Source organism: Herpailurus yagouaroundi, unplaced genomic scaffold (genome assembly GCF_014898765.1).
Source record: "Herpailurus yagouaroundi ecotype Mexico unplaced genomic scaffold, PumYag 162, whole genome shotgun sequence".
NCBI classification, from domain to species: Eukaryota; Metazoa; Chordata; class Mammalia; order Carnivora; family Felidae; genus Herpailurus; species Herpailurus yagouaroundi.
The window spans coordinates 43,124,364-43,144,569 of record NW_024412403.1 but is presented as its reverse complement, the minus strand read 5'-3'; the positions used below and the strand labels follow the sequence as shown (position 1 = coordinate 43,144,569).

Genomic DNA, 20,206 nt, shown 5'->3' with positions numbered 1-20,206 from the left:
CCAGTGAAATGTGAGTGAAATGGTAACTGTGGAAGACTATGTTGTTAACTTTGAAGTATTATGAAACCCACACAGCGTGGAATCCTGAGCCAACACATGGAAGATGTCTGTCTAGAAAGTCCTGCAGTGAACTTTCCATAAGCAAGAAGTAAACACTTAATCACTTACCTTAAGCCACTGTATTTTCATGACTATTTCACCATAGTGTACTCTAGTGTATTCTTAATAATGAAAACCATCTTGCTGTCATGATTCTAGCTAAGACTCTTATTTCTTCTCCCAGAGATTATTTAGCAGCCTAAATGTTACTTGATTTCTTTTTCCAGCTTTATTGAGGGATAATTGACAAAATTGTAACATATTTGAAGTGTACAATACGATGATTTAATATATGTATACATGGTAAAATGATTCCTACAGTTAACACATCCATCACCTTACATTGTTAACCTTTTTTTTTTTTTTGAGAACACATTTAAGAACTACTCTCATAGCAAATTTTAGTATATAATATAGTATAATTAACTATAGTCACCATGTTGCACATTGAATTCTCAGAACATATTCATCTTATAACTGAAAGTTTATATACCCTTTATCAGTGTTCCTCTGTTTCCTTACTCCTCAGCTCCTTTATTTCTATGAATTTTCTCTTTTTCAATTTTTTTTTTAAAGATTCTACATATAAGTGATTCAGTACAGTAGTTGTCTTTCTCTGTCTGGGTTATTTCACTTAGCATAATTTCCCAAAACCATCTCATATAAATGTGAGATATCTATTATCTATCTATCTCTATCTCTATATCATGTTTTCTTTATCCATTCATCCATTGATTAAACTTAGGTTGTGGTTTCCAAATCCTGGCTATTCTGAGAAATGCTGTAATGAATATGGGAGTACAGTATCTCATGATAGTGATTTCAGGGGTGCCTGGTTGGCTGAGTTGCTTGAGGGTCCAAATCTTGATTTCAGGGTGGGTTGGAGCCCAGGAGTGGGGAGCCCAGGATGGGGCGTGGGGCTCAGCACTGGTGGTGAGGAGCCTACTTGGGATTCTCCCTCTCTCCCTCTCTCCTCGGCCACTCTTGGCGCTTGAGCTCCCTCTCTCTCTCTCAAAATAAATAAATAAATACACTTTAAAATATCCTTACATTAACATTGTGAAAACCCATTATTATCCCCTTTTACAGATGATACAACTGGGGCTTATAGAGGTTAAGCAATTTGCTTTAAGTTACAGAACTAGTGATAGAAGTATCGAGATTTGAATCAGGGGTTTTAGCTCCAGATGCCCCCTTAAACATTACATAACATTTCAAATGTGTATGTCTAAGCACAAAAAGTTGGGGTTATATTGCAAAAAAAAACAAAACGAGCTGTCTGAAGGTGATGGAATTGATATATTTCTCATTTCCTTCTCAAAACATATTTTGCTATAGTTTTTTTTTTTTACACCATAAATGCAAAAACAAAATAAAAATGTAGGTGATCAAAACTATCCCATTTGTTTCCATTCTCTCTCTTCTCTGTCGCCTTCCTGGAGTTACTCGCTTCTAGGCTTGACGAATGTCTTCATCCCCAACATCAGAGTGTCTCGGCATGATTTTTCCATCTTAGCTCGGATACCCTGTCCTCTGAGTCCTCAATGTTCCCCGGCCCCTGAGCCTCTCACCCTAGCTCACTAGAGGTTTCCACTGCGTTTAAATTCCCTTCTCGGGCAAGGTCACATTGCGGAGACTGGGAACGAAACGCAGGAGCTGGGGAGCGGGCGAGGAAGGTGTCTCCACCGTGTTTACTAGGCCTCCAACACTCTCCCGGAGCCCTGCCCCCCAGCGTCGAAAAGCTTCCTGGAAAAGTCCTCGTTATCACTTCCCCTCTCGGGCTGGGGGCTGGGAGCGGGCGGTCCCCCCGCCCCCGGCTCCCGCTGTTCCACCGGAGCGCTCGCTCGCAGGCGCCGCCGCGCCGCAGTCCTCGGAGAGCGGCGCCCCGGCTCGCAGGTCCCCGCCGCGCCGCGCCACGGTCCGGGTCCCCGCCCGCGCCTCCGCCCGCTCCGCGATGAGGGTCCTGGGTGGGCGCTGTGGGGCGCTGCTGGCGTGCCTCGTGCTAATGCTCCCCGTCTCCGAGGCAAACTGTGAGTAAGCAATAGCGTCCTGTCTTCTCTCCCCAGCAGCGCCCTCTGAACCGGGAGCCCTGTCGGTAGGATTTTCTCGTCTGGGGCTGCAGCCTGCTAGAAAGTTTCCAGTAAGTCCCGACATCTCCGGGCTGATGGAAGCAGCCGGGGATCTAGCGGGCAGTGTAATGGTGGGGCAGGGGCGATATTGCCCTGCTCTGGGAGTCAAGCGCTGCCTACAGGACAGATTCAAGAACCCGGGTGACACTAAATATCAGTGAAGGAATTCCAACACCTACCCACTGGCCTTCAACAGCTGAAGTTCCCAGTCAGAAGACAGGGATGAGCACCTTCAAGTATAACAATAGGGGGGAAAGGGCAACCTACTATATTTTATACCCGTTGTACAAGTGGCTGTCCCCAGGCAGCACCCCTTGTTGCAATTTACCTCCCTTTTGCAATTTCTGGACTTTGAGCTTGGTTTGCTTATCTCAACATTGACAAAACAATTGTTTTAGGATCACTGCTGGTTTGCATGGCAGTAGGCAGATGTCATTTTCTAACCTTGAAATCAAAAGGACTGTTAAATGTTGTGTTTCTCGGATCATTTTGTACTATTTTTGACACTGTCACTGATCTGAGGTCATGGCATGAATTCTTTGTGCTTTATTTTTGTATTTCCAGTTCTTTATGTTCCCACGGGTGGATTCAAGGCAGGATATTGAGTTTTCTCTGTAAAGTATATAAGGAATATTGAGGCATTTAGTACATTTTGATTGCCTGTTAATTTGTTTTCTAAAGTTTAAGCATGCTCCCTGATTAAAAATGCTTACTTGTGCTACATTTTATTCTCAGGAAATGGCATGGGAGAGATAAACTTTGAATTGCAAAAACGTTTAGGCTGCTTCAAGCTCCTGTGGAAACTTTTCAAAGATGGTAATTTTAAGAGAATTCAGTAGGAATTTACTAACATTCCACTAGTTTGTATCAGTTACTGATCAGGATGAATGAGGTATTTTAAAATTCTAGTTTACAGGTTAAAACATCATCTGTTGATTTTATATTAAAGAGCTACAATAGCAGCATTTCTATTCAAACCACTGTCATTAAGCCTATATGTAGACCACATGTATGAATTTATTATTTATATGGTTCATTAGAACAATCAAATATTTGCCTGGTAACCAGAAAGAGGCAAAACTATCTTCCAATATTCACTCCTTGTCATCACAAACCCTTTCTTTCTGTAGAGATTGTTAAATTTTCATTGAATCTAGACAGTTAAAAATGATGTGAATGTCTGTATGTATTACACACAGGTAATCAAACCATATATATGAAGAGATGCACTTGTTATATACAAACCCTGATAGAATAGAGAAATTAATTGTACAAATACATCACATAAAGAATAGTTGGCCCTATATTGCCTTTATTTTTAATAAATATGAGTAGTTTCATTGGATTAAAAATCATCTCTGGTTAACTGATGAGGAAACCAAGATAGAGCTGGAATGTTTTTACTCCCTAAGATTTTAAATTTGAGATAGAATTAGAACTCTAAATATTTGATTTATAATTCATTGGTTAGTCCATAGAGATATAGTTGCTATTTCAAGAAAAAGGTTTACAAATCACAGTTTTAGTTTTGAGAGTTGTTAGAAATTGTCCAGTTCAACATCTTCCTTTTAACAAGAATTGGTCAGAGATGTTAACTGAATTTGCAGACATTTGTATATACGAAAGATTTTTAATATCTCTTATATTTAGAATAAATATGAGAGAGAGAGACAGAAAAGGAGAGACAGATTTAAAATATATACTGTCTACATATTTCATCATTTGCCACTAAGAATTGTGGTGAAGAGAAATAGGAGAAAAGAGATCTTCTCTGACTAGTTTGGCCCTATCCAGAGTTCCTCTTGTAGGTGGATATAGTGAGTGTACTCTTAACATTACTGACTCATATTTTTCTTCTCCTTTTCACTCTCTTCTCTCCCTAACTATTCCATTCACTGTTTACCTCTATTCTCTTATATTCCCTTTATTTCAGAGTTCAAACTGTTGCACTGATGGAGAAACTATTTTAAGGTTGGGATGAGTTAGAGACAATTTCTGCTACAACAACCACAATACCCTTTGCCACATTCTCTTATCATCAGTTCTATGCCAGGTTACATAAGTACTGCTTCATAATAGACCTTTTCTGTCCACCACGTTCAATATCCTCTTCACACCTAAATGATCTATATTTAAATTTTTGACATATTATGAGAAAAAAATGAGAAGCTTGATAACACAGATATCAATAGTCTTTAGGTACAAGCAACAGTAATGAACTCTTGCTAACTAATGCAGAAAGAAAGAAAGAAAGAAAGAAAGAAAGAAAGAAAAGAAAGAAAAGAAAAGAAAATGAAAGAGAAAGAATGGAAGAACAAAAAAGGAATGAAAGAAAGAGAAAGAAAGAAAGAAAGAAAGAAAGAAAGGAAGGAAGGAAGGAAGGAAGGAAGGAAGGAAGAAAGAGCAAGCTGAGTGAATTTATTGGAAGACTACTGAATGGCATGGTGGATAACTCGGCCTACAGAAGCCAGGAACTTGGGCATTTCTGTGATCTATACAGTGGGAACTCAATGCACTCACTGTTAGGAGCTGCCATCAGATGACTGGGTTCTAACTGCCTTCTAGTCCTGGGTGTCCCCGCTCATGATCAAAATTCCTAGGAGAGAGAGCTTGATCGTTTTGGAGAGTCCTGTGACTGACAGGTCACTAGAATCAGGTGAAGTGCCCCGACAGCTCCAGTGAAGGGATGTGTCCTGCAAAGGAAGCAGAAACAAGAGAAGTCTACACATTCTAATTGGTTGTACAACATTCACGTATGCCCTTCTTTCCATAAACGCCATTTGGAAATATTTCAAGTATAATGCAGATATTTTTCATATAATGCAAATAACTAAGGTACAGCAGAAAGGACCTCCTTCTTAGAAGATTCCAGTCACCACATCCAAAGAGGAAGGCTCAAGGCTACCATTTCCTAGTTTAGGGGATCATTGAGTGATGTGCCTGCCTCTTCTCATGGCAGTGTGCTATGCCTTGTGGATAAAATGATACATTGTAGTGTACCAATACTATAATAATAATAACAACAACAATAATAATATAACAATATAACATATAATATAACAATAATATAACAAAAGACAGCAAGGGAATACAAGTACTGACTTTAGGGTGAACTGTCTTTCTTTCTTTTGAGCTGGACCTGGTATTTACGATCTCCTTCACTACCCAATTCGACTTGTCTCTTGCTTTCAGGTAGTTCCCTTATGTTTGATTTTTTTGTCTGCTCTCTGAGATGAACCACACCCTTATTCAGGAAGAATCTGAGCCTTGTTCTAGCTGTGGTCGGTTGTATCCATCTCTTTGACAATTTCTATTGTGCATAATAGTCATCTTGAGGGAGCAGCACTCCTTCTAGCCTTGATTTATATGTGGCAACGTCACTCTTTTGCCTTGATTATTGTCATACCAGCACAATCTTCTTAATTTTTTTTTTCAACAGGAATAAGGAACTTGAAATGGCTACATAACAGCCTCAGCTTCTAATTCAGTGGAAATATATTAAGTCCCATGGTGAATGCATTTCTTCTTGGTTTACCAATTTTGAGATGAACAAGGGAAGAAAGCAAAAACACTGGGAATGGGTCATTGAATTAATTTCTTAGGCTGCTGTAACAAAGTACCACAAACTGGGTGGCTTAAATAACAGAATTTATTGTCTCACAGTTCTGGAAACTAGAGGTCTGAGATTAAGGTGTCAGCAGGATTGATTCCTTCTGGGAGCTGTGAGGGAGAATCTGTTTCATGCCTCTCTCCTAGCTTCTGGTAGCCTCAGACATCTCTTGGTTTATCGATGGCATTTTCCCTATGTCTTCACATCATTTTTCCTCTGCATGAGTGGTTCCATTGCAAATTCCCCCTTTTGATAAAGACATCAATCATATTGGATTAGAGTTGACTCTTATCACCTTGTCTTAACTTGATCATCTGCAAAACTGCTTTTTCCAAATAAGGTCATATTTGTAAGTAGTGGGGGATTAGGTCATTACCATCTTTATAGGGGGCACCTTTCAATCCATGACAGTCAGTAAGCATCATATCATGACAACTACTTCTTCCCTTTCTACCTTTATTCCTGACCTGTGTATTTTAGCTTTAGGGGAAAAAAGCACTAAATTTTATGATGTCTAGGACAAAACATGTACCACATTTTTTTAAGTAAGCTCTATGCCCAATATGGGTCTCAAACTCACAGCCCCAAGATCAAGAGTCGTTAACTCTACCGACTGAGCCAGTGAGGGGCCCCCAAAACATACCACATCTTTTAACCACATTTTGGAAGACAGTGTTGTGTCTGAAAAGGCAGTAACAGAACCTTCAATAATTGGTCAGTCCATCATGCTATAAGGCTAGCTCCTTTCAGGTATTAGTGTACACAGTAGGACCCATGAACACCATAATCAACATCCTATTGACGTATTTCCTTAACCATGGAGTTAATTCTTTAGTTAGAGGTAAAGTTGTGTGGTTAGCATAAAGCATTAAGTAAGCGTAACAATAGTGATACCAATAGAAAAACTAAATCTAAATACAGAATAAATATCTCTGTGTCTGGGAACAGTGTGCTGCTCCTGCATGATAAAAGAGCCCTAATTAATCAACCATTCACTAGATATCTGATTGGATTTTGCAATGTGTCTAATCTCTAACAGCAGAAGGAATGGTAATTTTGCCAGCAAATGTGGTGTCTTTTAGTAGTAAGAGCCTAGTAGATCTGAGGGAGGAAAAATCTGTATAGTTGAGTCAATATGTAGTGTCCATCCTTGCCACCTGGTATGTGTATTGAACAACAGTAGACCCAGTGACACAGCAAGTGATAACCCGAGATAGCCTTAGCACCAAAGGTACCCACGGACTTGTATGTTTGGCCTTCGTGGCATTTTAAAGATCAGGAAATTTCACCTAAAAAGTTTGTGTTATGACTTCTCTTGAAAAACAACTAAAGGGGGAGCAGCCACCTGGGTGGCTCAGGTCATGATACTGCGGTTCATGGGTTCAAGCCCCACATCCCGCTCTGTGCTGACAGCTCAGGGTCTGGAGCCTGCTTCAGATTCTGTGTCTCCCTCTCTCTTTGCCCCTTCCCTGCTTGTGCTCTGTCTCTCTCTGTCAAAAATAAACATTAAAAAAAATTAAAAAGAAAAAAAAGGAAAGCAAATAAAGGAAGATCTGGCCATACTGGACACACATTCAAAGCTGCCTTCTTAAGATAGAATATACTCTATCCATTAACCACAATTCTAAGCATCCCCTGTCATCTCTCATTAAATTCTCTTCTCTTATTTATGGTATCTATCTGAAACTTGTAGATTTCTGTGTTTGTGACCCTTGTACTACATTGCCTTGGAAAGGAACACAGCTGGCAATCCTTAAGTGGATCATTCTATCCCCTCTTATTAAGAACTTCTCTGGTGTGGTGCTGTGTTGTGAGTATTCAACTGGAAAAGAAATATTCTCAGCTCTGGGCAATTCTTTCCAAACTTCCTTGTCTCTAGACCTGATATCTAGCTCTTTTTAGGTCTCTGAACAACTAAGCAGACCATTTACAACCATTCAGGAAGCAGAATAGATCTTGATCTCATTCCAAGCAAAGTGGACAATGAGAAATACTGCTTATATGTCTGCCCATTGTGAGGTTTTTGTTTCTCCAAAAATTCTATTTCTCCTCAGGATTCTATTTCAGCTGCAGGGAGGCTGTAGTTTCTTTATTTGTTCATTGTAAGCTGTATCTTCATAGCAGATCTACCTCTTGCTCATATTGGTACATTACAAAGAAGTATCTGTAAACTAGAGATTTCATCTTCCGTAGGTTGATTTGCATCTTCAGTAGGTTGGTCATGGGCTTTCCCTCCTAAGGCTGTAAAGGGAGCTTACAGGAGGACTTCTTCAAGTTAGAAAAGTGAGCAACCTGCTCAGGCCACATAGTTTTGCCTTTAGTTCCATCTTGTTCATACCATTTGAACATGTCACAGTTGAACTGCCGTCATAACTAAATTTCTGGCTAGACGGAAAAGGTAGCAGCCAGTTCACGATGAGCTATTTAAATCACATGGTCACCAGGTATCCTGTGGTCAGATTTGCAGATTTCACTGAGGTCCAAAAGGATGCCAGGAACAGTTTGTCAAGGGTAGACTAGTTACTTGCAGAAAGAAATGTGACTTGCTCTCTAATCGGAAGGACCTCTACGGAAATTCTTCTTTTGGGACTTGCTATGGTACCCGGTATAGGACCAAAGTACCCTGCCATCCTATGGACAGTTTGGCACAATTGGATCTGATGGGTCACTGGCTAGTCTGACTGACAGACTGCTTGAATTGAACTTTGAAATAGGTAGAGAGCATTTTCTTATTCTGGTTCCCATCTACATCTGGCACCTTTTGGATTCATAGGGTAAATAGATCAGAATAGAACACCTAAAAATGGAATATGCCTCAAAAATGAGAGGTCCACAAATATGTATTCTTCCACCTTAGTGTTGGACACCTAGGTTTATAAAAGGTTGTCTCTCACTTGGGCAGTAATATTCTACAATGACCAAACTGTTGCTGAAAATAGTTCAATGCTCTCAGGGGAATGGATCAGTTTGGAGTTTGAGTTTTATTGGACCTATAGTTAGGTAGTTTTAGGACACAATTCCCATAATCAACTGACCCCATAAGCTTCAGTTCTAATGAGAAACCTTAGATTTTAGATGCTTTGCTTCCCCAAAGGCCAATATCTAATAATCACTAAAGGTTTTTGGGATCTTTTCTCTTAGTGCAGTTGCCCAATGCAGTTAACTTGCTTTGGAGAGAACAAGGAGAAAAGTTCACAGTATACAGGAGGCTTCTTCAAGGGCATCTCTCCTCTCCTCCATTCGAGAGGTTCTGGATCCATCAACTGACTCAAGATTGGTGATTCAGGAGACGTGGTGATTTCTTTGTATTGTGACTGAAGTACAGCCTCTGTTTGCTAACCCACCGAGTTTTTGGATAAAAAAAACCCAGTGAAGAGCTTTGTGGATTGTCTTCCCATCTCATTCGAGGAGGATCTTCACCTGTTAATTCTTTCTCCAACATTCAATCACTACAACACCTTGACTTTGATTCATGTGAATATGAGCTGCCACCTAAACTCAGCCACCCACCCCCCAGGTTCTTCCCATTCCACCTGAGATCTGGGAGCCCATTTCTATTGCAACCTCTCCCACCAGCATTTCTGATCCAGGGAGAACAGCCAGTAAAATCCCTTTTAGAAGGCCCAGTGGTTCCCTTAATAATTATTTCTGTGATAATCTTGAAAATGCCTTCTTTTATTTCATACTGGGAGGTGGGATGGGTAAGTGAGGAAGTGAATAGGTAGGAACAATGTGACAGATTCAAGCCAGAATGTCTGTCTCCTAGCCTTTGTGAATTCTTGCTTTAATACTATGCCAAGGAATGTCTGGATTTTGAGTCATTTTAGGGTGTGCCAAGGTTTTGTCTAGGATGGCATTAGCCAACCAAGCCACTGTTAGAACTGAAACTGGTGGCCCTAGCTAGCACATGGGATGGAATCAGCAATATTAATACATTCAGTCTGATGGAAAATTACACATGCCTTTTGTGTTGGTTTTCTATTGTTGTATAACAAATTACCGCAAACTTGGCATCTTGAAACAGCACAATTTATTATCTTGTAGTCCAGGCTCAAGTCCAGGGACCTGCTCAGGGTCTCATAAAGCTAAAATCAAGGGGTCCACCAGGGCTGAGATCTCATTTGAAGCGTCCTCTTCCAAGTGCACTGATCTCTCCAATGAGAGGAAGGAGAAGGGAGAGCAGTGGAGGAGGTGGACTTGTGCGCGGAAGTGAAAAACTCACTTCTCCTTATAGTTCTGTTAGTTCCAACCCAAGGAAGCACATGGAATATTTGGTCAGCATTGTTTCTGTTACAAATATCTTTCCTCTAAGGTTAAGATTACTATTTCTTCCTCTAAGAGAAACACAAATACTTACTGCTTATTTTACCTTTGGTAATATACTTACAAAGTGTGAGGTTGTAATAACTACTTGTTAAATAGGGAAGGCATAATTAACTGTGCCCAATAGACCTAAGCTGGGGACATACTCTGATGACAGTGAGTTGGCGGTTAATGTAGCAAGGTGAAAAAAAATAGGGTAATAGGTGATACTGAAATTATTTCTCTTGTGAGAATGGTTACTATTTGAGATTGAAAAGTGGCTTTAGGTTTAGAAAGTGAAGTCCTGAACACATGATCTATAGCTTTGCTGTTCTAGAATAGTTCATGAACCAGTAGTGGGAGCATTACCTGTGAGCTTATTAGAAATGAAGCCTCTCTGGCCCCACCCCAGACCTACCAATTCAGAATATGCATTTTAAGAAGATTCCAGGTGACTCCTATGCACGTTTAAAATTTGAATCATGTTTGGTCTATAAGGAGATAGCAGAAAAGGGTGATCAATGGTTTTGCATAAAAAGTGAGCAGAAATTTACAGGGGTGGCAGTAGGGGGATAGCAGTAGGAGGCAACCAGGGAGACAGAAGGGGAGAGGATGTCAGAGAAGGGAGAAAAGAAGCGAGCACAAGGCAAGAGAATGCAGCTTGTGAAAAGGTCTCCAGGAAGAAATTATTAGATGTGAGATGGACAGAGGACCTTTAGGAACTGGCTTTTTTTTTTTTTTTTTTTGAGACTCAACTTTAAATTGCAAAAATTGCTTTAATGTAAACCATAGCCCTTTGCACCTTCCCCCTGCCACCTACCCCCAGTTTTGTTCAGAAGAGGTTATTTCCACATTTAAGTTGGTTAAGAACGAAGAGAAGAGTTCCATAAGATGCAACGGACTTGAACAGTTTACTGAAAGCTAACACACTGAGTGAGTAGTGACTCATAAGAACCTCAGCTACAAAAGAATGCAGAAGTCTTAGGAGACGTTTTATCAGGTATGTGATTGGGGTTTTGGTCACCAGTCAGTGAATCAAAAAGCGCAAGATGGAGGCACCTGGGTGGCTCAGTTGGTTAAGCATCCAACCCTTGGTTTCAGCTCAGGTCATGAGCTCGTAGTTGGTGAGTTCAAGCCCTGCATAAGGATCTGCTCTGTGAGTGGGGAGCCTGCTTGCAATTCTTCCTCTCTCCCTCTTTTTCTCTGGCCTTCCCCCGCTTGTTCTTGCTCTCTCTCTCTCTCTCTCTCAAAACAGATAAATAGACTTAAAAAAAAAGGTCAAGATGGTATGTGACATTAGCAAAACTCAAGCTATTTTTAAATTGTTAAGCTTTGATTGAGGGTAAATATTTTGTTAACACTAAAAGAAAAAACTCACCTTGCTGATGCAAAAACAGACAGTAGTCTTGACTCTTTTTTCTATTAAGTGAAGCAAATCCTTTTTACCTAAATATTCCTATTTTATTGTACATATATTTGGGAAATACATAAGTAAATAATTATAATAATATTAATTAATTAATTAATAATATTAATAATTCATTAATTTTAGACAAGAAAATACTGTGCACACAAAAGATTGGAAAAAAATGGGTAACATTTTAATAGTGAGTGTCTTTAGAGAGTAGAGGCATGATGCTTTTTTTTTTCTTTTCAAATTTTTATGTGAATTCTAGGTAGTTAACATACAGTGCAACATTGATTTCAGGAGCAGAATTCAGTGATTCATCATTTACATACAATAGTCAGTGGGAGTTATGATGCTTTTTATTCCTTGTTTACCTTTTTGTTTTTAATAACTATAATAAATTGTGTTATTACTCTAGTATAGGAAACAACCTCATATAAGAGTTTTGTTTATATTATATTGTTCTAACTATAGAAATTGAATCCTCCAGGCTTGAGGGGAAGTGAAGTAAGGATATTTATCTAAATAGATTCTGAGTGTTTCTACAGTAAGTAAAGTAATATAAACTGGTTCTAGGCCATTAGTAGAATTCTTCTTAGTCCTCTTGTTCATTGTTTTTGGAATAGACTTTGAAAAGACACATTCAAGAAAAATGGCTTTGTGGTGCCTGGGTGGCTCAGTCGGTTGAGTGTCCGACTTCAGCTCGGGTCATGATCTCACAGTCTGAGTTCGAGCCCTGCGTCGGGCTGTGTGCTGACAGCTCAGAGCCCGGGGCCTGTTTCAGATTCTGTGTCTCCCTCTCTCTCTGAACCTCCCCGTTCATGCTCTGTCTCTCTCTGTCTCAAAAATAAATAAACGTTAAAAAAAAAAATGGCTTTTAAATCTTCATAAAAATGGCGAAATTATAACTTCATGTGTTTGTGTGATGGTTTCCATATTTCAAAATGGTGTCTTTGGCATTTTCTCATTGAGTTTTACAGCTGTTCTGTGATTCACCTTCCCATCTTTAGGAAAATGTTACCTTTACTCCCCCTCTACAGAAAGTTATTACCCCCTCTTTCTTTTCCTGCTCTCATTTGAACTTCTTGAGGAAGTAGTTTATTCTAGCAGTTTCTATTTCCTTTCTTTCTTCTGGTATACCTCCCACTGGTATTGGTGATAGGGAATTTTAATGGTGATCCTATTGTTAAACCAACTACATTTCACCTCTCATCGCAAATCATGGTAATTATTATTAATAAGTTCCTTACAACATTTGACACTATTGAAATTATCTTTTTGAAATTGACCTCCTTTTATGTCTATAAACATTATCTTCAACTTTTCTTTCTCTCCTGGGACACTTGGGTAGATCAGTCGGTTGAGCATCTGCTCTCGATCTCAGCTCAGGTCTTGATTTCAGGGTCATAGTTCAAGCCCTGCTTTGGGATCCATGCAGGGTGTGAAGCCTGCTTAAAAAAAAATTATTCTTTCTTTCTCTATATATGTGTGTTACTAATTCTACTTCTGTTGTTTTGTTGATCTCTGTTTTTCCTTAAATATTAAAGTTTCCTTGGCTTCCACTTGACCTTCTAGCCTCATTGAACATCTTTTTCCAGCTTAAACTACCAGCTATATTCTACCAACTCCCTAACATATTTAAACCATTCAAGTAATCCATGATTAATATAATCTAATTTGGGAATACAGATATTCACTGTAATATTGCACTAAACAAAAAAATAAAATCCATCTGTAGTTCATTAGCCAGAGACCAAAGTATTGTTTTGCTTTATATTCTTCTAAGCAACCTTGTCTGCATATACACATTCTTAGAAATTAAAATACATAAATACAAGAATGGAATTGTGCTCTAATACTATTTTTTTCTTTTAATATTATTATTTTTTTAATGCTTATTTTTGGGATGGGGTGGGTAGGGGCAAAGAGAGAAGGAGACAGAGAATCCGAAGCCGGCTCCAGGCTCTCAGCTGTCAGCACAGAGCCCAACGCAGGGCTAGAACCCACGAACCATGAGATTGTGACCTGAGCCGAAGTCAGACACTTAACTGACTGTGCCACCCAGGTGCCCCTTTTAAATTTATTTTTTATTTTATTTTATTTTTTTCTAATATTATTTTTAACTTGATGTTTCACCTAAATATATGGTGATGCACCAAAACCCATAAAATATCTAGGAATAAACCTAACCAAAGAGGTGAGAAATCTATATACTGAAAACTGTAGAAAGCTTATGAATGAAATTGAAGAAGACACAAAAAAGTGGAAAAACATTCCATTCCCATGGATTGAAAGAACAAATATTGTTACAATGTCAATACTACCCAAAGCAATCTACACATTCAATCCAATCCCTATAAAAATAACACCAGCATTCTTCACAGAGCTAGAACAAACAATCCTTAAATTTATATGGAACCAGGAAAGACCCTGAAAAGCCAAAGCAATCCTGAAAAAGAAAACCAAAGCTGGACGTGTCACAATTCCGGACTTCAAGCTGTATTACAAAGCTGTAATCATCAAGACGGTATAGTACCGGCACAAAAACAGACCCATAGATCAATGGAATGGAATAGAGAACCCAGAAATGGACCCACAAACATATGGCCAACTAATCCTTGACAAAGAAGGAAAGAATACCCAATGGAAAAAAGTCTCTTCAGCATATGGTGTTGGGAAAACTGGACAGCGACATTCAAAAAATGAAACTGGACCACTTTCCTACCATCCACAAAAATAAATTCAAAATGGATGAAAGACCTAAACATAAGACAGGAAGTCATCAAAATCCTAGAGGAGAAAATAGGCAAAAACCTCTTTGACCTGGGCCACAGCAACTTCTTGACATTTCTCCAGAGGCAAGGGAAACAAAAGCAAAAATGAACTATTGGGATCTTTTCAAGATGCAAAGCTTCTGCACAATGAAGGAAACAATGAGCAAAACTAAAAGGCAACTGATGGAATAGGAGAAGATATTTGCAAATGACATATCAGATAAAGGGTTAGTATCCAAAATCTATAAAGAACTTATCAAACTCAACACCCAAAAAACAAATAATCCATTGAAGAAATGGGCAAAAAACATAAATAGATACTTCTCCAAAGAAGACATCCAGATGGCCAACAGACACGTGAAGAGATGCTCAACATCACTCATCATCAATGAAATACAAATTAAAACCACAATGAGATATGACCTCACACTTGTCAGAATGGCTAAAATGAACAACCTAGGCAACAACAGATGCTGGTGAGTATTTGGAGAAAGAGGAACCCTTTTGCACTGCTGGTGGGAATGCAAACTGGTGCAACCATTCTGAAAAACAGTATCGAGGTTCTTCAAAAAATTAAAAAATAGAAATACCCTATGACCCAGAAATTGTACTACTAGATATTTATCCAAAGGATATAGGTATGCCGTTTTGAAAGGGCATATGCACCCCGATATTTATAGCAGCACTATCGACAATAGCCAAATTATGGAAAGAGCCCAAATGTCCATCTACTGATGAATGGATAAAGAAGATGTGGTATATATATACAATGGAATATTACTTGGCGATCAAAAAGAATGAAATTTTCTCATTTGCAGCAATGTGGATGGAACTAGTGTGTATTATGCTAAACAAAATTAGTCAGAGAAAGACAAGTATCATATGACTTCACTCATATGAGGACTTTAAGATACAAAACAGATGAACATAAGGGAAGGGAATCAAAAATAATATAAAAACAGGGAGGGGGACCAACCATAAGAGACTCTTAAATACAGAGAGCAAACTGAGGGTTGCTGGAGGGATTTGGGGTAGGGTGATGGGCTAAATGGGCGAAGGGCATTAAGGAGGACACTTGTTGAGATGAGCACTGGGTGTTATGTATAAGTGATGAATCACTAAATTCTATTCCTGAAACCATTATTATACTATATGCTAACTAACTTGGAAGTAAATTTTAAAAAATTAATTAAAAAAATAAAAAAAATAAAATTAAGATAAGATGGCTTTCATATCCATAAATTCTGTCACACTTTAAAATAGATTTATAATTTTCTTTCATATATGTTCATCATAATATATTTAACCAAAAATGTATCTTTGGAGAATTACATTATTTCCAGTGTTTTGCTTGTATCAATAATACTGTGATGAACATATTCATAAGTGTTTCTTTACATTCGTCCATATTCATTTCCTCAGATTAATTTCCTAGAAATAGGATGGTTAGCTGAATGTCTAAAGGCTTTGGGTATATATTGTTAGATTTCTCCCTGGAAATTTGGTTTTAAAAGTAGATTTTAAGAGTCCCTAATTCCTCTCATCTTTACCAACATTAGACATGAACTTCTTTTTAAATTTTTGTCAGTGCAATAGGGATATAAATGGGGGTGACTTTCTTGGGGTGGGAGAGAAAAGTAGTCCATTCTGTTTTTCAGTTTATCCATTAACTTTTTTATTTCAAAATCGTATTTTAATTCTCTCCTCCCTTTTCATAGCAGCCTACTTTTGTTTTATGGATGCCAGATCCTCTCAATTTACTTTAGGATATTTAGTATACATTTTTAAGTTATCTTTTGTGTCTTTAATACCGTCTTTATATGAACATTAGTATTTCTCATCAGCTCCAAAAATTTTTCTACCTGTACTTACATGATAATTTCCTCTCTCCATAGCCTCTGTTTTCTTTCTAGAACTCTTCCAGAATTGATCCTTCATGACTTTGACTCTCATGTTTTTATATCTTTAAAATTTTGCTCTATACTCCAGGAGATTTCTCTAACTTTTTCTTTCAAACCTTCTATACTGGCAATCATATTGTAAATTTCTTGAAGTATTTTTTTCTTTGATTTTACTTTCATCCTTTTACAGATTCATTATCTTCTTAAGTCACTATGACGATATTCATTAGACTTTAAAAAAGTTTTTTTAAAGTTCTCTTTTCTGAATTACCTGTTTTTTCTCATATTGGTTTTCTTTTTCATGCTATTGGTAGCTGTTAATTTTTTTCCTCCATATTTCTGAGGATTCTTGGTTGTCTCTTCATATTTAAGCAACAGTACTGGGTAGGCTTTAGGTGACTCCATTGTGTGGCTTCCTGCTGGTCTTTTTTTTTTCTTCCTTTCTTTCTTTTTTTTTAAAGGGAGAGTTAGCAAGTAGCTCTACGTACACTCATTACATGATTCATTTATACAATTAATGTTTATTGAGCCTACTCTAAGTGTACTGCTTCATGTATTTTGTGATGTACTGGGAAACCAGTGCTGTGTCATTGCTGGACTTTCAAATTAATCTTCTGCTTCTAGTTGCCTTTCTCCCAGTCTCCCACTAAATGCTGTATTACAGTCTTTCTGAGCTTTTATTTCCCAAAGGCAAGAGCATTCTTACTTCTGTTATATCTCTATGGGTGTATTTTGGGTCAAGGCTTCCTCTCCCTTATTTATTAATAGGTTTTCCTCAGCTTTCCAGCTTCTGGAGAATTTGTTAAAGTTTTATCTGCCAAAGACCCTTCCCATTGTCTCAACTGTTGTTGGTTTTTCCTTTTTAAAATTCTCCTGCAGTCATTTTAATGCTGTCTTGGATAGAGAGCAGATAAATGCTCTTTAACATCACTAACCATAAACACCACTTTCCATGTCTTTAAAGAGCATCTAGAAACAGTCACCAACCTTCTTGCCTTATATGTTAGTCTGCTTGGACCACTCTGACAAAAATATCATAGACTACATGGTTAAACAAGAGAGAATATTTTCTAACAGTTCTGGAGGCTGGAAAATCCAAGATGAAAGTTTTGGCCACTTTAGTTTCTAGCGAGGACTCTCTTCCTGGCTTGCAGACCTTGTTTTTTCACTGCGTTCTCACGTGGCGTTTCCTCAGGGCCCATATGCTTGCAGGGAGAGAGAAGGGGGGGGGCGGATGGGGTGTGCAAGCTTGCTAATGTTTCCTCTTATCAGGACACTAATCGTATGGTATTAGGGCCCCACCCTCATGACCTCATTTAACCTTAATTATTTCCTTAGAGGCCCCTTTTCCAAATACAGCTGCACTGGGGATTTCTACTTGAACATATGAATTCAGGGCGTAGGGGATGGGAGGTGGATATAAACATTCAGACCATAATACCAAACATTCAGTCCATAATGCCTTGTCAAGTGGCACACAATTGCTTAATTTATTATTTTTGTTATTATGGAATGAGAGAGGTTGTTTTTTTAAATTTTGTGGCTAACTTTTTTAAGTGAGCCTGAGTTTCTGTATGTTAAGTGTACCTTTCCTTATTGCTTGTTTTACTATCCTTCTTGTTCCCACTCCTTATCCCAATCGCTTTCTCCCTTTTTTAAAAGAAATTATGTTATTCCATTGTTATTTAGACTGTATCTTACAGCGTTTTAGAAAGTCAACAAGGGGCTAGCAAAAATGTAAAAATTGAATTCTAAGCATTTATTCAATACTATACCAATATTCCAAATAATCTCATTTTCACATCAGCACTTAAAGAAAGATATATCCTAGGAGTCAAAGGAGAAGCATCTAGAGTCTTTCTAAGTCTTGTTTCATATCTGGGAGATATTGCAGGAAGTAGGATAGTGCAGAATTAGGCCAACTCTTTCATTGTTGCCTTTAAAAACGTCCAGGAACAGTTTGCCTGTTGCTTTTCCAAACATAAACACAGACACAGGCCAGTGAACTAATAATATTAATTGATGCTATCCTAACAAATAGGTCAAATAGAACAAAAACACAACTTTTCCTGGGCTGTAACCTCTTGGTACATGACGTCAAAATCAGATGGTGTTTTGGTGTCCTAGTGTGTAGGAGATAAAAAAGACAAGGAGAGCTGACTGCGTGAAATATCTTGTGCATGTCATAAAAGAGGCCTCCTGCCGTAGCCTCAGGAAGGATAGCCTGCAGTGTGGTAGTCGAGAGAAGAAAAGAGAGGACTATAGAAAATTCTTCTCCACACCTTGCCAAAATCTGAACTCTGAGTCCCTTCAAATGCAGTACCGTAGTTTATCACTCACCAAGAGCAAACAAGTCAAATGAAAGAAATGATTAACGTAGTGTTTTGGTCTGTTTTGTTTTCTGGGTAATAAACTGTCTTTTGGGTAGAAGTATTTGTTGTTTTGGAAAGAATAAGTGAAATGTACCACTTTCTCTGTCTATGGCTACAATCAAAGGTTTTAACCTTGGGTAAACAATAGCAGAGTGTTTGATTTGTTCTCCCCCATCCCTACCCCCCCTAGAATAGGGACTGTAAATTAAAGTCATAATTAAATCCTGGAGTAAGGAAAGGTCCATGTCACTCCAGTTGTGGCTAAACAGTTCAGGCATTGTTTCCCTCCTCATCCAGAATGGGGGTCGATGATCGCATTTTTTTTTAATGCCATCAATGGCTTTTCAGCTTCTAAATGAAAGCCGACCTCCATCTCTTCTAATCCAGATGTTTCCAGGACTCAGCTTTATATGTACAACAGGTAACTCACAGATTATTTCCTCTTTTTGTTTCCCAGATTTAAATTCTTATCCAGATCTATTCCTTATACTCTTTTAAAGTATTTCTTACTAGCCTATTTATTGCTTAGTCGCCTTGAAGAATGGATAATTCTCTAAAGAGAATACTTTTTTCTAACATGTTTCTAACCTTTAACATAAAAATATGAGAAGAATCAGTTGCTCAGCGGCATAGTCCTCATTGTAAACAAAAGTAAGAACTTTAGAGAAAAGTAAGTGTAATAGCTGTCTTCAAAAAATTGACTTAAAAAAAGATTGAAGTGTACCATGCATACAGACATAGCATATCTTCCTGAAAGCTAGCCCAAGCTTCTCTGAAAATTGGTAATAATTATACAGGCTGACAAATGCCTAATTAAAAATCTGTCTTTGTGGGGGGTGCCTGGGTGGCTCAGTCAGTTGAGCGTCCGACTCTTGATCTAAGCTCAGGTTGTGATTTCATGGTCATGAGTTTGAGCCTTACATTGGGCTTTGTGCTAGGTATGAAGCCTGCCATAAAAAAAAAAATCTATCTTTTGGTTTTTCATAGTCCCTGCAACCTTCATATTTTATTTTATTTTATTTTTTTTATTTTTTTAATTTTTTTTTCAACGTTTATTTATTTTTGGGACAGAGAGAGACAGAGCATGAACGGGGGAGGGGCAGAGAGAGGGGGAGACACAGAATCAGAAACAGGCTCCAGGCTCCGAGCCATCAGCCCAGAGCCCAACGCGGGGCTCGAACTCACGGACCGCAAGATCGTGACCTGGCTGAAGTCGGACGCTCAACCGACTGCGCCACCCAGGCGCCCCCAACCTTCATATTTTAAAATATCCTTCCTCAATTAGAAATATTCTGTGGGAGAAATCTTTATGGAAAAAAATGAAACATTTTACATTTGATTATCATGTGATTATTTTAAATACAATTGGTAATATCTGGGCATATGTTTTCCCATCATTATTAACTAACAGTTTTTCTATATTACATGCAATTCTATGTTTCTCGGGCTTTGACTAATGAAAACATGCCATTTCAACAGTTGACACATATGAGGCACAGTTATATCTCAGAGTATTGTCTAGTTGTTCTATTTGTACATTGAAAGCAATTTTCCCCTGCTTCATCCCAGACTGAAGCAGAAACAAGGATTCAAACACTCTGCCAACCCAAA

General features: G+C 38.4%; 1 protein-coding gene across 1 annotated transcript in view; it reads left to right on the top strand.

The window, feature by feature from the left end:
• Positions 1 to 1,867: 1,867 nt before the first annotated feature.
• The window catches only part of PROS1 (protein S), a 58,137-nt gene continuing 39,798 nt past the window's right edge, over positions 1,868 to 20,206 (top strand). Inside the window, exon 1 of the mRNA XM_040484242.1 lies at positions 1,868 to 2,129. Coding sequence (XP_040340176.1) covers positions 2,054 to 2,129 — 76 coding nt within the window. The 5' untranslated portion in view covers positions 1,868 to 2,053. The remainder of the gene's footprint in view (positions 2,130 to 20,206) is intronic.